We start from the raw sequence: 16,347 nt of genomic DNA on the forward strand, positions 1-16,347 counted from the left end.
TCTAAAGGAGGTGTACTACAACCAAATACTGGATCATATTATGAAACGACAAATAGAAGTCACACCCACTGAAGGTCCAAAGAACACCACACTGTATCTCCCACACAAAGATGTAAAGGAGAAGCTGGGAAAAATAAAATGGAGAATAGTTTTTGACGCGTCTTCTCACAAAACCAACTCGCCGTCCCTCAACGATGCTTTAGAGGCAGGTCCAAACCTGCTACCGGAGACACTGGCTATTCTAATATGATTCAGGCTACATCCCAAGGCCATCATTACTGATATTACACAGGCATTTCCTCAGCTTGTCTTGCACGAGGATGACAGGGACTTGACCAGATTCTTGTGATACAGGGTCACCCGGAATAGCAAAGGAAGTTACTACACGACAGACGAGGTAGTGAGCTATTGCTTCACTAGGCTCCCATTCGGTTTGACTTGCAGTCCGTTCTTGCTTTCAGCAACACTGAGGGAACTCGCCGACAGATACAAGACCACATTTCCTATTGCAGCACCACTCATAGATGACAAAACCTTTATGAACGACTTCGCATTCGGCACAGAGAATGACAATGGTGTGATTGCCCTGTATTACGAACTTACTGCACTGATATAATTGATGAAATTCCAACTAGCGAAATGGGCCAATAATTCAGACTCGCTAAAGGCCATCTGGAGAGCTAAGGGCCAAGAGGTCAACGTAGAGACGCAGGTACTAGGCGTTTACTGGAATACAGAAACGGATAACCTTTACATTGACCCAAGAGAGATCACCAAGGCTACACCTGAAGGACCAATCACCAAGAGGAAGTTATTAAAAATTACGGCTAGATTCTATGACCCACTCGCACTGTTATCCCCCGTATCCCTCCTCAGTAAGCTGTTATTTCAGGATTCGAGGAGCAGAGGAATTGACTGGGATGAGTTGCTACCTCTTGATATCGGAGCATCATGGAACATTTGGGCATCCTCCTTATCCTCTCTTTCATGGGTACAAATTCCGTGGAGGCTAGTTACTTCAACAGAGCACAAGGTTCAGATCCACGTATTTTGTGATGCCTCAGAAAGGGCATATGGGGCGGTTTTGTACATTCGCACGAATGCGCAAAGCAACGTACTCGTCCATCAGGCCTGCAGCAAAAAAGGGCTCACACCCGTCAAGGAGAGAACCTTGCCACGACTCGAACTACTAGCAGCGCTAGTGGTAGCGCGATTGCTGTCCTATTTCTGCGCAGCCACAGGCCACAATAACACTCAGGCAATACAATGGACGGATTCTACTGTCACCTTAGGTTGGGAACACAGTGACCCAAAGAGATGAAAAACCTTCGTCTGCAACAAAGTAACGGAGATTCAATCGTACTCAACTCCAAGTCAGTGGAGGCATTCCCCTGGACATGAGAACCCAGCTGACCACCTTACACGAGGATTTCATGGTGACCAGATAAGGATTGAGTGCAAGTGGTGGAATGGACCCACATGGCTTGCACATCGTGAGGAATGTTGGCCATCCGGTGCTCAAACTCCAAGTGAGGAACTTCCCGAGGAGAAGAGGAGAAACATATTCTAGCGTTATCGACAGTTCTAAGTTCAGTTCCTACTGGAAACTGATGCGTATTACTGGTTGGATTCTTCGATCTACACACTACACTCGCCATCCAGAGAAGCTTACAGGAGAACTAACAGCGGTGGAGTTCGCAAAGGCACGTACATACTGGATAGGAGCTGTTCAACGAGAATGTTTTGCACTAGAACTTCAAGCACTCGAAGACGGTCGACTAATTCCTAAAGAATCCAAAATAGGACGCTTCAACCCCTGCATTGAAGGCGGATTACTCGGCCTGGGAGGTCAATTTCACTGTGCGGACCTCGCTAAGGAGTGACGAGACCCAATACTTTTACGGCTCTCATCGATACACGTATCTACTCATTCGGCAAACACGTATCAGATTACATCATTTTGGAGTTCGGGTAATACTGTCGGTGCTCCGGAAAGAGTTCTGGATCCTTAGAGCTCGTCAAACTGTTAAGAGGGTCTTGCACGCCTGCCTCCCATGCAGAAGCCTAGAGGGCAGCAAATCGAAGCTTCACTACCTGCGGATAGGGTGAGACCGTCGAAACCCTTTGCAATTACCGGGAGAGACTTCGCCGGTCCCCTCTACATCAAAGTAGGAATGACGATGGAAAAGGCTTACATAGCACTATTCACATGTGCTGTTACATGTGCAATGCATTTAGAGTTATGCTCCAGTATGAACACTAACACATTCCTTGTGACCCTTCACAGGTTTTCTGGTAGGCGTGGACTGCCACATTCCATATACACGGACAACCCAAGGACATTTCAGGCCACCAATGCAGAACTGTCGAAACATTGTAAGACACTGTCATCCTCAGAGACCCTTCGATTCCTCGCCAAAGACGGTATAACTTGGAAGTTCATCCCCCCACGGGCAGCTTGGTGGGGAGGATGGTGGGAGAGAATGGTAGGCACAGTTACGTTATGTTTAATAAAGGTGCTGGGACTATCAACACTTACAGAAGAACAGCTTAACACCATCCTAGTCAACATTGAAGCTGCAGTAAATTCAAGATCGATCTCCCATGGAGATGTTGCTGAACACCTGACGCCGGCACACTTTCTTGTTGGTCAAGGAGTCATGACCGTGCCCACAAGCACCAGAATCGACTACCAGACTTGCCTTGACAAGAGAATTCAGACTGAGACAAAAAGCTGTCAGATGACTTCTGGAGAAGATACACCAAGGAGCACCTCTTAGAACTCAAGAGCTTTCATGAAGCTCGAGGTGTGTCTGGGAGATCCATTGAGTTCCAACCCAGAGATTTGGCGTTGATTCAAGAAGATGGACGACCACGCCAATTATTGAAAATAGCAAGAATAGAGAGGTTACTAGAAGGAAGGGACCAGAAGATAAGGACTGTGATTCTTCAAATCCCACAGGGACACTAAACAGCCCGACCAATTCAGCTGGTCATCCCCCTAGAGGTTGACCAGGGTGGGGAGAATGTTGGAAATTGATAAGTCACAACTCGAGAACCTTCTTTGGACTGTGTTATGTGTTATACCTTTATTGATGATGATGATGCTTGTTGTTCTAAGGGGCCTAACATCGAAGGTCATCGGCCCGATATATCTTTACTTAATATCATCGTGTCACAACTGTTGTATCTTAGGTTCTCAGATTTTGGTAATAAAAAAAGGAACGAGTTACTAGTCATGTTTTCTTGACTGCTCTCCCAATATCACGACACTAAGATTTATTACTTAGCACTAAACTACACAGGACTACACATACGCAACTTTCGCTCACACACAGTTCGCATGCTCTCTCTCTTAGTTTCTCGCTTGTTCTCACACTATATACTTTTACATTCACACACAAGGTAAGCAGTTATGTCAGGAAGTCACACGTTCTCTCCTTTGCCGTCAGTCCACACTCAAGCACGCTTGTCCGACAGTCACGGCATTCTACCCACTTCACAGTACTTGCAGTCACTCGCTAACTGAGCTCACGACTGGACAACACCAATGCCAGACAAGTCATTCCTCCCTCATATACCTGTACCGGCCCTTTCAGAACAGTCCGGATGCTAGATGTATCCAGGAACCTCACGAGTTGTAAGACTCCTGATTAATCTTCGGGTAATTTTCGTAGGGCTCTGATGGTTACCACGAATGGAGGTGAGAGGGGACCAGCCTAGCACTTGAGTCTTGTTCGTGATTGGCGTGGTCGAAGCGTAAGTGGGTGGGCCGATACGGTGACGTCAATGGCCCGTAGCAAGTTGGCATGGCGGACGCTATAACCATTACAATAGTAAGAATGAAGCAAAATTAAACCCCATCCGTAAATAGAAATAGGCACGGTGGAATAAGGATTTTCATAAGCAACATTTTTATTCGTGGTCATATTTGAAGATTGTTTTCTAAATTAGTTTACTGTGTCCCGTTACACAAGACCTACAAAGAAACATGACAATTTGAACGTAGAAGAGTATGTATATATAAGAGCATTCTTCAGTTATGTGCATGGCTCTGCTATGACTACTGAGAGAGTATAAGCCGGTATTGGATGGTTCTGAGGACTGTGCCACTACTCGTGAATGTGCAGTAGGAAAAACTCAATGCACCACACAACAGAAGAGAAGACTCAAACAGAAAACAACAAATAATCATTTCAGAATTCATAATATCCATCATCAAGTCAAACCTTAGGCTACGACTAGCGATAGCAGAACCTGCCGAGAGCACAAGTGTGAGCTCATACAACCACATCCCACGGAGCACAGGAGTGATGATCAAAGCTTGTTTCATGCACTTGTGACAGCAAGAACGTAACTAGCAAACAGCCCAATGGCACATCACTCCTAAAATAACAATTCTGAAATAAAATTATATCATTATATTATTATTTACCTAGATTTGTGAGATAGTAAATTCAATTACGTGAAGATCTCTGGCAAATTTTCAGATCAAGTTATCAAATTTAAAATTCTTCTTGTAGCTGTCGATTTTATTACTTTGTACTAATTATGTAAATGTGATTGCAGTCACCACACTAAAAGCACTTGATTGACAATGTGCACTAAAATGAAAAGTAGGAAATAGCAACAATCCACAACACTGGAACAAACTTGTAATCAACACCATGATACCTTGTTATGCTTACAACAATGTGGAAAATTTAGTTTAAAACTCTGATATCTAAGATGTGGATCTACTGCACTTAATGTTTCACTTCTATAACCCTTCTGCTTCGGCGTCCACAAAGAGAGTAATTTTACTTAACACACAATAGAACTGGACAGATCATAAGAAATGAAAGCTAACCAAATAAATAAATTTAATAATGACAATATTCTTTATGTTATTGTACTACTGAATGGAGCCATCAATATACTGGTTAATGGAGCTAAATTATGTAACTTGAAGTAATTACGTTGTTTTCAACGTCCATAAAAATCTAACAATTTTGAATTTGTAGATTTCATTTACTATCTATAAACATGGCTTCCTCTGTGTGTCACTGCTAATACACACATACATAATTTCTGAGAATAGTTGCAGATGACATTTCAGAAGATAAAAATATGATGAACAAATGATGCAGTGTCAGTGAAAGAAAGAATACATTTTTCATCATTTCTTAAATGTATTATGAACAAATACACTTCAGAAATATCTGGATCTACCAGATTATTTTGCAGATATATATTCAATTATACTACACTGAGGATCATTAATATGATATTACAGTTTCTGAATATTTAAGATAATTTAACCAATTCATTTTTAATAAATTACAGTTAAATGTAACCTTGTAAAGAAAGGATTAAATGGATGAAAATGGTCAATTTTTGGAGATAAAATATCCACAAATGAACACGACAGTGAATAGGTACAATCTATTCCTTTTAGTATAGGGTTTGTGGTGTACGTACTTTGTTTCTTCTTTGATGTAGGGCACGAGCTGGCCAACAGTGTGTTGTTCGATGAATATTTCCTTCTTAATGTCTTCAGAATGCTGTAAGTAAGAAATAAGAAAAGTAGAATAAAGAAGTGAGGAAAGAAATATAAACAAGGAACAGCTGAGGAAATAATTTTCATAGACACAATAAGAGTATAAGTAATTTACCTCCCAATGTAAAAATATAAGAATGGAAAGGAACAGACAAGTGATAAGAGAGATAAGAATATGAAGAGAAACATATGATAGGATAGCACTACACGAGGTAGCAATAGGAAAGGAGAAACATGAAAGGACAAAGACTGTCTCCAAATCCTTACACAATATCATTCCTTGCTCCCTCTTCTTTCCTTTTCCTTTCATTCTTATTTCCACACTGACTAGCTAATTTCTTTATCCTCTTACACTCACATTACCCTGATCCCATCTTTCTACACATGACTTGACTTGTCGCTTCTTCGTTCCTTTCCATTATCTCATGTACGTTCCTTCCCAAAACACCTCACTATAATATCAAATAATCCCACATTACTCCTACCACTCTCCCAACAAGTGGACAATAACCATAGAAATATCCAACATACCTCTCTGTACATCACATTAAGACCAACAAGCATAAGTAAATAAATAAATGAATTAACTAATTAATTAATCAATTAATTAATCAACCATAAAAACAATCAATCAACACCTGAGCTGTCACACAGGTGGCTGAATGTTTATCAATTGTTTACGTAGAAAAAAAATTTGGAAATTTATGTAACAACACTCTTTGTAAATTATTTATATTGCTAACTCCCCTTCCTATAAATGAACATTTGCCAATATTTGTCCATTGAATTTAAATTATCTTCATGTTGTGATCTTTCTTACTCTTAAAGAACACTGACTAAAATTTATTCATGTACTAATGTCACTCCAAGCGATCTCCCCAATGACAACTCGCAATATACCACTTAGTCTTGCAGCTTGTTTCCCTTCTCCAAGTCTTCCCAGCCCAAACTCTCCAACACAACTCCTTTGTCAGAAATCACCCATAAGAAATGGAGCTGCTTTCTGTTTATTTTTTCCTGTTCTGTAATCTGGTGATGACCCCATACTCTAATTGTGGCCTTGCTGGAAAATGCCCTCTCCTTTACAACACCTATATAACCTTCTTTCTTTGTTTTCTTGAGTCTCCTGTGAAACCCATTTTATGTATGCCTTGTCCTTTCATACCTTATCATGGACTGGAATCATCTTTAAGAGCGTTTGCTTGTCAATATGGTAGGAACTAGGTTTAGCTGTACCCAGGATTGCTGTGAGAGTAGCAGTGAAAGATCTTTAGAATGTCATATTCAGGTCAACGGAAGGGAAATTTATGCTCTCTGCTAGGGTCTCATTCTGATCTTCCAGCTTCTACCTCTTGACCTTCCCAGGAGGTATCCATTCCTCCACCTGCACAGAACTTAGAGGTCCTTAAATCCGCTATGACTACCTTATGTTGAGGTGCCACACCGTCATATACTTTACTAGTCAGAGATCATGGTGCAGAACAAGGAAAATGTCAATTTGGTTGCTGGAGCAACACAGGTATAGGTGACGAGGTAACTGATACAATTGTTTAATAACACATTACAAATAAAACCCAGTGATTTGCCTCGGTGAAATCCAAAATACGATTTCCATCATCATTTTAGGTACCATAGGTATTACCGCCATGGCAGATATAACCATTCTTGGAGTGATCAATATGCAGAGATTGTGGCATATAAGTGAAAAACACATCCCTGACATCTTGGGATTTCTGGCTTTTCAAAGCAAGCAAGGTACGACCTAATTAAAATAAGTATTCTTTAATTATAAAATTCACCTAAACATATCCTAATTACAACAAGTTAAATGAAACAATAGAAATTTAGTGACAGCAATTTTCCTATGAAGATTAAGCTCTACAATGTAAAAATTGTGTAATAAAGAAGTGTGTGTAATATTTACCAATCAAATAACTACGCCTAATTACAACAGTTTAACTGAAAAAAGAAATGCAGTTAAAACTATGAACATATAAATGTTCATTGACTCTGTACACAACATTTAGTTTGATGATGTTTCCCTGATTTATGGTAAAGACAAAAAGATGAAAAGTTTGAATGTAATTAACAGTCAATGAACAATGGCCACTTGGATTACTAACGAAGATTAATTAAACATAACCTAAGGCAAATTAGGATTAGTTTTGATGATTTTTGCAGTTTCCCTTTCACCAAATAATTATTTTTAACAATCTACAGTACTTTACATCACGCCCGCACTGATAGTTCTTATGGCGATGACGACATAGAAAAGGGATAATATTAATGTGAAACCATGGAAATCCTGCATTTCGGGGCTAGGGAATTCGATCCCGGCCCTTATTTCTAATCCCGGGATTTCAGGATTACACTTTGTCGGTCCCGGTATCATGGGATTATCCAGGGATTGAAGAATAAAAATTTAAAAAATATGAATATCTTACAGAAATCAGCTGTTTAACTAGCAAATCGAAATTTAAACAAAATCAATATATTTTACGGTATACACCTAGCTAATGTAATCACTCTACCTAATCAGACTTAGGGTCAGACTTACCAGACTTTAAGTCACTCAGTCTCTATGTTATAATTACTCTTTTCCAAGAATCAGTGATATCTCTTTAAATTTACATAAATTTAAAAAAACTTATCCAACAAACTCCGCAAATAAACTCTGGAAATTAACAACGATCTCTCTGGACATAGACTAAATAGATGACTTTCATGTAACAACATAAGAAGTAGGCAGACAGTTTCTTAGCAAAAAGTATTTAAAAATAACATTAATCAGTCAAATTTCACATTTCTCATATATATAAAGAAAACTCATTTAATAGGAACATTCTAATTTGAATTGCGAAAATATGATCCGAGAAATAACAAAGCGTCCAGTGTCTCATCATCAACCCTGCTTCTCAATTTGTTGCACATATATGCAGCTGCTAAGAAAAGCGCATTCAGGTTCGATGGAAGTTGGAGGAATCATTAGTAAACACTTATAAACCTGCTCTAGGTTATAGCTCCGAGTAGAATTTGAAGACCGGCATAGGCTCATTTCCTTCTTAACAATTCTGGAAAATTCATTTTCATTCAATGCTTCAGGGGACATAATTATCATGCTGTTTTCTATTTCCAGCTGAAGCTTTTCTTTGAGTGCCAAATCACATTATTCTGTATTTGTAGGCTCGAAATTTTGTTCTTCATCTTCGTCATTCCTTTTACCATTTAATATCTCAATTCAAGAAACAATCTGTTTTCTTTCTTTTTCTGGACTTTGCTCGAACTTGAAAATGTACGCTTTATTTCATCATCGAACGTCAATGCCACATTGTCACTACAAGGATTTTGTAGGTAGCATAACACGCCACTCAACTCATTTCTTCGGCGAACTTTCAAGCGCTTTTGTAAATGTATCTTGAATTTAGAAGCCAACTCGGAGATATTGTTATTTAACTGCCTAAAAAGAAACATACGGGCAGCAACAGCTGTGCATAAATTCGAATCAGTGCAACACAGTGCTTCTATGGTTAATTTGACTGGAGCCACGACTTTAATGATTTCATCGATGAGCTCCAAATTGGACTCTTCCACACCTGTCACACACCTCTGGGTCAATGATTAATGACTAACAGATGAAATGATATTGGAGAGTGTTGCTGGAATGAAAGATGATAGAAGAATCTTGATAACCCGGAGATAAACCTGTCCAACCCCCGCTTTGTCCAGCACAAATCTCCCACAATCAATGATTTTGTCACTAGCCAGACTCAAATATGTACACCTATACTGTTGTTTCTAGTTCCCAAGTGTTGGCAGCCTTGTGTAGCACACTGACCCATATTTCCACATAAAGAAACATAACAGAAACATACCACGTGTAAATTCTCATGCTGCAAGTGGTGACTGCTGGTGTTAATACTGGATAAGCACATAGTAAATTTTGCCGCTACCAAATTTATTCAGCTAGTAAGGGTCAAATTCTGATCCCGACAAAGATATCTGGAATGAGACTTACAAGTGAAGCATTTCCTGTTCCTTCAAGCCAGGCTGGTTCTTCTTTGATCTTTGTTTCCAGATCCATTTCGCACTGAAAGTGAAGTAGTTAGAAGGTACTCAGTTTGTTGATTACTTCCAATGATCTTACCCTGAAATACAGGCCAGGAAAATATATTATAATTTTGCTGTCATTATTGTCTAGGTTATTTGTCAACAGACTAAGCTACAAGCCTGTGATATTACATGATTGTCAATATCATGGCCGTAGCAAAAAACCCAAATTTGACATGACTGTTGATGTTATGATCATACATATAGAGCCACAAGTTGTCTACGACTATATTATGATCATAGCCAAGGACCCCCAGTTTTATATGACAGCTGATATTGCAATCATGTAGTTTTACATAGAAATGAAACCACAGCAGGATGACCTTTCCATTTAAAATTCAAGGTAAGTAACTGAAACTAACTGAACAATTCCCAGATCCTTGAGATTTTCTCTATCAAACTTTTCCCTCTTAGGATCAAATTCTCACAAACCGTTCACCAGTCATCAAGCTGATCCACGATTGCATTATTTGAGACATTTTCTACCCATCTGATCTTCATCAACTTCCGATAACACCACATTTCAAAGGCTTCAACTCTGCTTTTCTCAGCACCAGTTATTATCCCTGTTTTACTTCCATACAGTGCCTTACTCCATACTAAATGTTATTCAATCTGCTGAATCTAAAGGAACATAATGGAGAAAATATTGGAATTCAGGCAGGATTTAATGATGATATTAATATTGAGAAGGGAAATGATAGTGTACCATGGCAACTGGTCTTGGATACAATATAAAAAATGAAGGCACACAGAGTAAACCAAATTATCAAAGCCGTATATGAAATGTGAGGAAGTAGTGTGAAAACTATAACTGGATAAACAAACTGGTTCAACGTAGAAACAAAACTTCAACAAGGATGTGTATAATCTCCTCTACTTGTCATTACAGTCATGGATGAAATCCACAAGAGTATGCAATTACAAATGGGAAGCAAAGAGACAAAGGCCTTACTCTTTGTAGATGACATTGTAATTTGGGGAGATGAAACAGAAGTACAAGAGCAAGTTACAACATTGTATCAGGAGGTAGAGGTAGAGGAATACAGCATAAAATAAGTGTGGAGAAGGGTACAACAGCAGTAGTAATGAGAGGTAATAGAGAAGGAAGAGACAATATTGAAGAAAATGGAAGAATATTAGAAGTTGTGGAAAGATTCAAGTATTTATGGAGTATTCTTGAAGAAGATGAGAAGATAATATATAATAATAGTTATTTGCTTTATATCCCACTAACCACTTTTTTTAGATCTTGGAGGAGCCAAGTTGGTGGAATTTAGGCCCACAGGAATTCTTTTATGTGCCAGTAAATCTACCAACATGAGTCTGACATATATTTGCACCTTCAAGTACCTACAAACTGAGCCACATTCGAGCTTGCCAAGTTGGGGTCAGAATGCGAGCGCCTCAACACTCTGAGCAACTCAGCCTGGTGAAGATGGGAAAATGAACGGAGAAATTGGAAAGAGAACTGAACAAGCTTTACCAATGTGTGCGATAAATAGTGTGGAACTGAAACGTCCTAAAGAAATGCAAATAAATTCTGCAACCTATGTGTTTCACTCCAATTTTGATATATGTGGCAGCACATGGACAGCAACGAAACATGACGAAAGCAGAATCCAAGCAGCCAACGTGAAATTCCTTAGAGGAATAATTGGGAAGACATGAAGGAATAAAAGCAGAAATATAGAAATTAGGGACAGAATTGGAATTCCTAAAGTGCAGGACAAGTTAGAGACCAGTAACCAGAAATGGTATTGACACATGATGAGAATGGAAGAGGACAGAGTTCCAAAGAGAATGTTTAGAGAGAAAAGAATAGGAGAAAGGTAATGGGAAACGCTGACAAAGAGGTGCCTGTATAACGTGATGGAGAATACAGAGAAGAGAGGAGTAAAAGTACCAGAAATATTGAGGTAAGGAGGGGAGTGGTGGAGAGATAGAAAAATGAGAAGGCCGTTGATCCACAACTCAACCCACAAGAATGGAAACTGAAAATGAAGAACAATCTCTTCAACAGAAGCCAAAATTTTATACACCACTGCTATCAGCTCATTTCATTGAACAATGCTACCAACCTTTCTTTATTTGTCTGTGCATGTCGTGTCTAATGAAAGAACTGAGGGGTGTTTACCAGAGCGCCCCTTGAAGGGAGTTCCATGTCAGACATTGATTTCAATGTTTAGCAGTTTTTATTGTTCCCCTCGTGGTATGAAACTTGTCTGTGTTGAATACCTCTCGAGTGGTGCCTCACCTAATTCATTTCAGTCAATAGTAGTGTTTGTTAGTCAATAATATTTTACTGTAAAGGTATACAAACTGCACTGACTACCATTTCTCACACATGTAACACGAGCTCCGTTCCTGTGGCCAATTGTGTTGATTCTTGCTTATTGCCAAGGAACTGTTATATAAAACATGAGAAGTAAACACTGGATATAGCTGTTATGGGGTAATAATATGATACAGAAGAATACCCATAACAACACTGATATGCCAAGAATTCTACACATTCGGATAATCATACAGACATCCCAAATGGAACAACTCACAAGATTCCAAACCTTAATACCATATTTTGCAGCCTACAGTGTACAGAACACATCAACATTCACAGCGTCACTTTTAGATCACAAACAGATGTAAATAACAGTTCAACACATTATTACAATTATCAACCAATCAATCAATCAATACTGATCTGCATTTAGGGCAGTTGCCCAGGTGGCAGATTCCCTATCTGTTGATTTCCTAGCCTTTTCTTAAATAATTTCAAAGAAATTGGAAATTTATTGAAGACCACATTTGGTAAGTTATTATAATCCCTAAATTCCCCATCCGATAAATGAATATTTACCCCAATTTGTCCTCTTGAACTCCAACCTTATCTTGATACTGTGATCTATCCTACTTTTAAAGACACCATTCAAACTTAATCATTTACTAATATTATTCCACACCATCTCTCTGCTGACAGCTCAGAACATACCACTTAGTTGAGCAGCTCATCTTCTTTCTCCCAAGTCTTCCCAGCCCAAACATTGCAACATTTTTGTAACGCTACTCTTTTGTTGGAAATCACCCAGAACAAATCGAGCTGCTTTTCTTTGCATTTTTTTTTTCCAGTTCATGAATCAAGTAATCCTGGTGAGGGTCCCATACACTGGAACCATACTCTAGTTGGGGTCTTACCAGAGACTTATATGCCCCCTCCTTTACATCCTTACTACAACCTCTAAACACCCGCACAACCTCGTGCAGAGAGCTGTACCCTTTATTAAAAATCCCATTTATGAGGTTACCCCAATGAAGATCTTTCCTTATATTAACACCTAGATACTTACAATAATCCTCAAAAGGAACTTCCACCCTATCAATGCAGTAATTAAAACTGAGAGGACTTCTCCTACTTGTGAAACTCACAACCTGACTCTTAACCCTCGAACCATTGCCTGCTGTCCATCTCACAATATTATCGATGTCATGTTGCAGTTGTTCATAATCCTGTAACTTATTTATTACCCTGTACAGAATAACATCATCTGCAAAAAGCCTTACCTCTGGTTCCACTTCTTTGTACATATCATTTATATACATAAGAATCCATAAAGGTCCAATAATACTGCCTTGTGGATTTTGCCTCTTAATTATTACAGGGTCAGATAAAGCTTCATCTTCTCTATTTCTCTGAGATCATATTTCTTGAGATATCACAACCCATTCAGTCACTCTTTTGTCTAGTCCAATGGCACACATTTTTGCCAGTAGTCTCCCTTGATCCACCCTATCAAATACTTAAGGCAGGTCAATCGTGATACAGTCTATTTGACCTCCTGAATCCAAGATATCTGCTATACCTTGCTGGAATTTTACAAGTTGAGCTTCAGTGAAATAACCACTCCTAAAACTGAAGTGCCTTCTATCGAACCAGTTATTAATTTTGAGTACATGTCTAATATAATCAGAAAGAATGCCTTCCCAAAGATTACATGCAATGCATGTCAAACTTACTGACCTGTAATTTTCAGCTTTATGTGTATCACCCCTTCAGGGGCTACTATAGCAACTCACCATTCATTTGGTATAGCTCCTTCAACCAAAAAAATCAGATAAGTACTTCAGATGTGGTACTATATCCCAATCCAATATCTTTAGAATATCCCCAGAAATCTCATCAATTCAAGCTGCTTTTCTAGTTTTCAACTTTTGTGTCTTATTCTAAATGTCAATGTTATCATATGTAAATTTTAATATTTATTTAGCAGTAAACTTCCTCTATCTGGACATTATCTTTGTAACCAACAATCTGTACATACTGCAGACTGAATAATTCTGGCCTTTGAAGATCCTCACATACACATGCCCCTTGTTCCTAATTATTCCTGGAATGTCCTTCTTGGAACCTGTTTCTGCCTTAAAGTACCTATATATACCCTTCCATTTTTCACTTTTGCATGACTGCCAATTATGCTTGCCATCATGTTATCCTTAACTGCCTTCTTTACTAGATTCAATTTCCTAGTAAGTTCCTTCAATTTCTTCTCACTTCCACAGCCATTTGTAACTCTATTTCTTTCCAACTTGCACCTCCTTCCTAGTCTCCTTACTTCACTGTTATAATAAGGTGGGTATTTACAATTGCTTAGCACCTTTGGAGGTACAAACCTGTTTTCACATTTCTCAACAATTGCTATAAACCCATCCCAGAGTCTGTTTATATTCTTATTTACCATTTTCCACCGATCATAGTTACATTTTAAAAACTGCCTCATGCCAGCTTTATCAGCCATATGGTACTGCCTAATAGTCCTACTTTTAAGACCTTCCTTTTTATCACATTTATTTTTAACTATGACAAGACAGCTGCATTATCACTAACGTCATTTATTACTTTGGTTTGTCTGTAGAGCTCATCCGGTTTTACCAGAAGCACATCCAGGATATTTTTCCCTCTAGTTTGTTCCATTACTTTCTGAATCAGCTGTCCTTCCCATATTAACTTATTTGCCATTTGCTGGTCATGCTTCCTGTCGTTCGCATTTCCTTCCCAATTGACATCTGGCAAATACAGATCTTCCGCTACAATCACATTCCTTGCCATCCCACATACCTGATTATCTTATCAGATAATTTTGAATCTGTGTCAGCACTACCCTTTCCCAGTCTGTACGCTCCAAAGACATCAAGTTGCCTATTATCTTTAGAAATGAGCCTTACACGTAGAATTTCATGCTTGTCATCCCTACTTGACTTCCAGATCTCTGTACCCTCATCACCACTCCCTAGACCACCCTGTTCCCCTGAATGTACCTCACTATTACCCTTTGAAACAAATTTTCTAACTTATACGTACCACTGCTGTTTAAGTGAAGGCCATTTGAGCACAGATCCCTATCTCCTACCCACCAATTATGATCTAGAAACTTCACTCTCAGTTTCCCACATACCCACTCCATAGTGTCATTTAAATCCCCAATCACTCTCCAATCAGTATCCCTCCTACACAGTATTGAAATGATAATAGGCTAATCTCTGCTACCTTAAACTTCAAACATACTGCATTTACCAGATTCCACACGTCCCGAACTATGTTAGTAGGTACTTACACCAGCTTGCCTTACGTTGTTGGTACCTATGTGAAACACTACCAACTTCCTTCTCTCCTACATTCCTAACATCTGTCTCAACCTAATTCCTGGAATAAACTCTACCCTGGATCCCTTTCCTCCACACACTTTCCCCACATGTCTAACCATGGAATCCCCCATGACCAGAGCCTCAAACTTACCCACCTCATTTGATCCCCTCCTTTCCTGGTTAGCCCTATCTTTCCTGATACCTGCAGAAGTTACTTTCCCCTCCCTTTTCTCCCTCCCATTATACACTAAATCCTTAAATTTCTTTAACAAATCACCATCCTTAATACTTCAGCTGCGTAGCACTTCAGAAAAATTTTCCATACCATAAAATCAGTTATCTGATTCACTTAAACTGAGATACCTACATACCCAGTTAGAAGACAATAGGGAAAGACTTAATGGCAATTGTAACGCAAAGGCTGGGTTTTATCAAAAAGAAAGTTAGTTATATAGAAATAAATTATTAATGCTAAAGTATAAAAAACATTTAAAATATAGGTCCTTTTCAACATGTAGAAATCCGAAAATGAGAAAGATTAGTATGTACTTGTACAGTTCTCAATTGAGTTCCATAAGCATGGCAAAAGTAAATAATTGACACTTGAACATTACCGACAATATGTTAGAGCTTGTGGACACTGCGTAAAACGATAGAAATCACAATTTCTCAATGAAGAAAACTTTAGAGAAGTAACCCAACGGAATAGGTCGTACGGTAGGCCTACTACTGGCTAATACATTACATACCTCTCACTTCGAAACGAAACCAAATATTGCGATGTAGGTTAATAGTAGTAAATTATAACCTCGTTCACAAACGCTTGATGAACAACTTTGATATCTATCAGGCAGTAGAACTGGCTGGGTCACGAAATTGACTACTCGAGAATATACGGACACTTATTTTTCTTCATCGTTATTGGACTCCGCATAAATAGCCACCGTCCAACCACTGAACCTCTTCGATGTATACAATTTTTAAATTAAAGGCCTTACGAAATAAATTGTTCAACTAGGGAAAGGACATAACCATTAAAGTAGGGTCTAGATGACTGTCTA

General features: G+C 38.9%; 1 protein-coding gene across 1 annotated transcript in view; it reads right to left on the minus strand.

Moving 5' to 3' along the window:
* LOC136875089 (uncharacterized) overlaps positions 1-16,347 on the minus strand; it is a 69,329-nt gene that overhangs the window by 27,248 nt on the left and 25,734 nt on the right. The window contains exons 2-3 of the mRNA XM_068227697.1: positions 9,555-9,684; positions 5,461-5,543 (exon numbers count right to left, since the gene is read on the minus strand). Of these exons, the coding sequence (XP_068083798.1) occupies positions 5,461-5,543; positions 9,555-9,620 (149 nt within the window). The 5' untranslated portion in view covers positions 9,621-9,684. The remainder of the gene's footprint in view (positions 1-5,460; positions 5,544-9,554; positions 9,685-16,347) is intronic.

Source organism: Anabrus simplex, chromosome 5 (assembly GCF_040414725.1).
Source record: "Anabrus simplex isolate iqAnaSimp1 chromosome 5, ASM4041472v1, whole genome shotgun sequence".
NCBI classification, from domain to species: domain Eukaryota; kingdom Metazoa; phylum Arthropoda; class Insecta; order Orthoptera; family Tettigoniidae; genus Anabrus; species Anabrus simplex.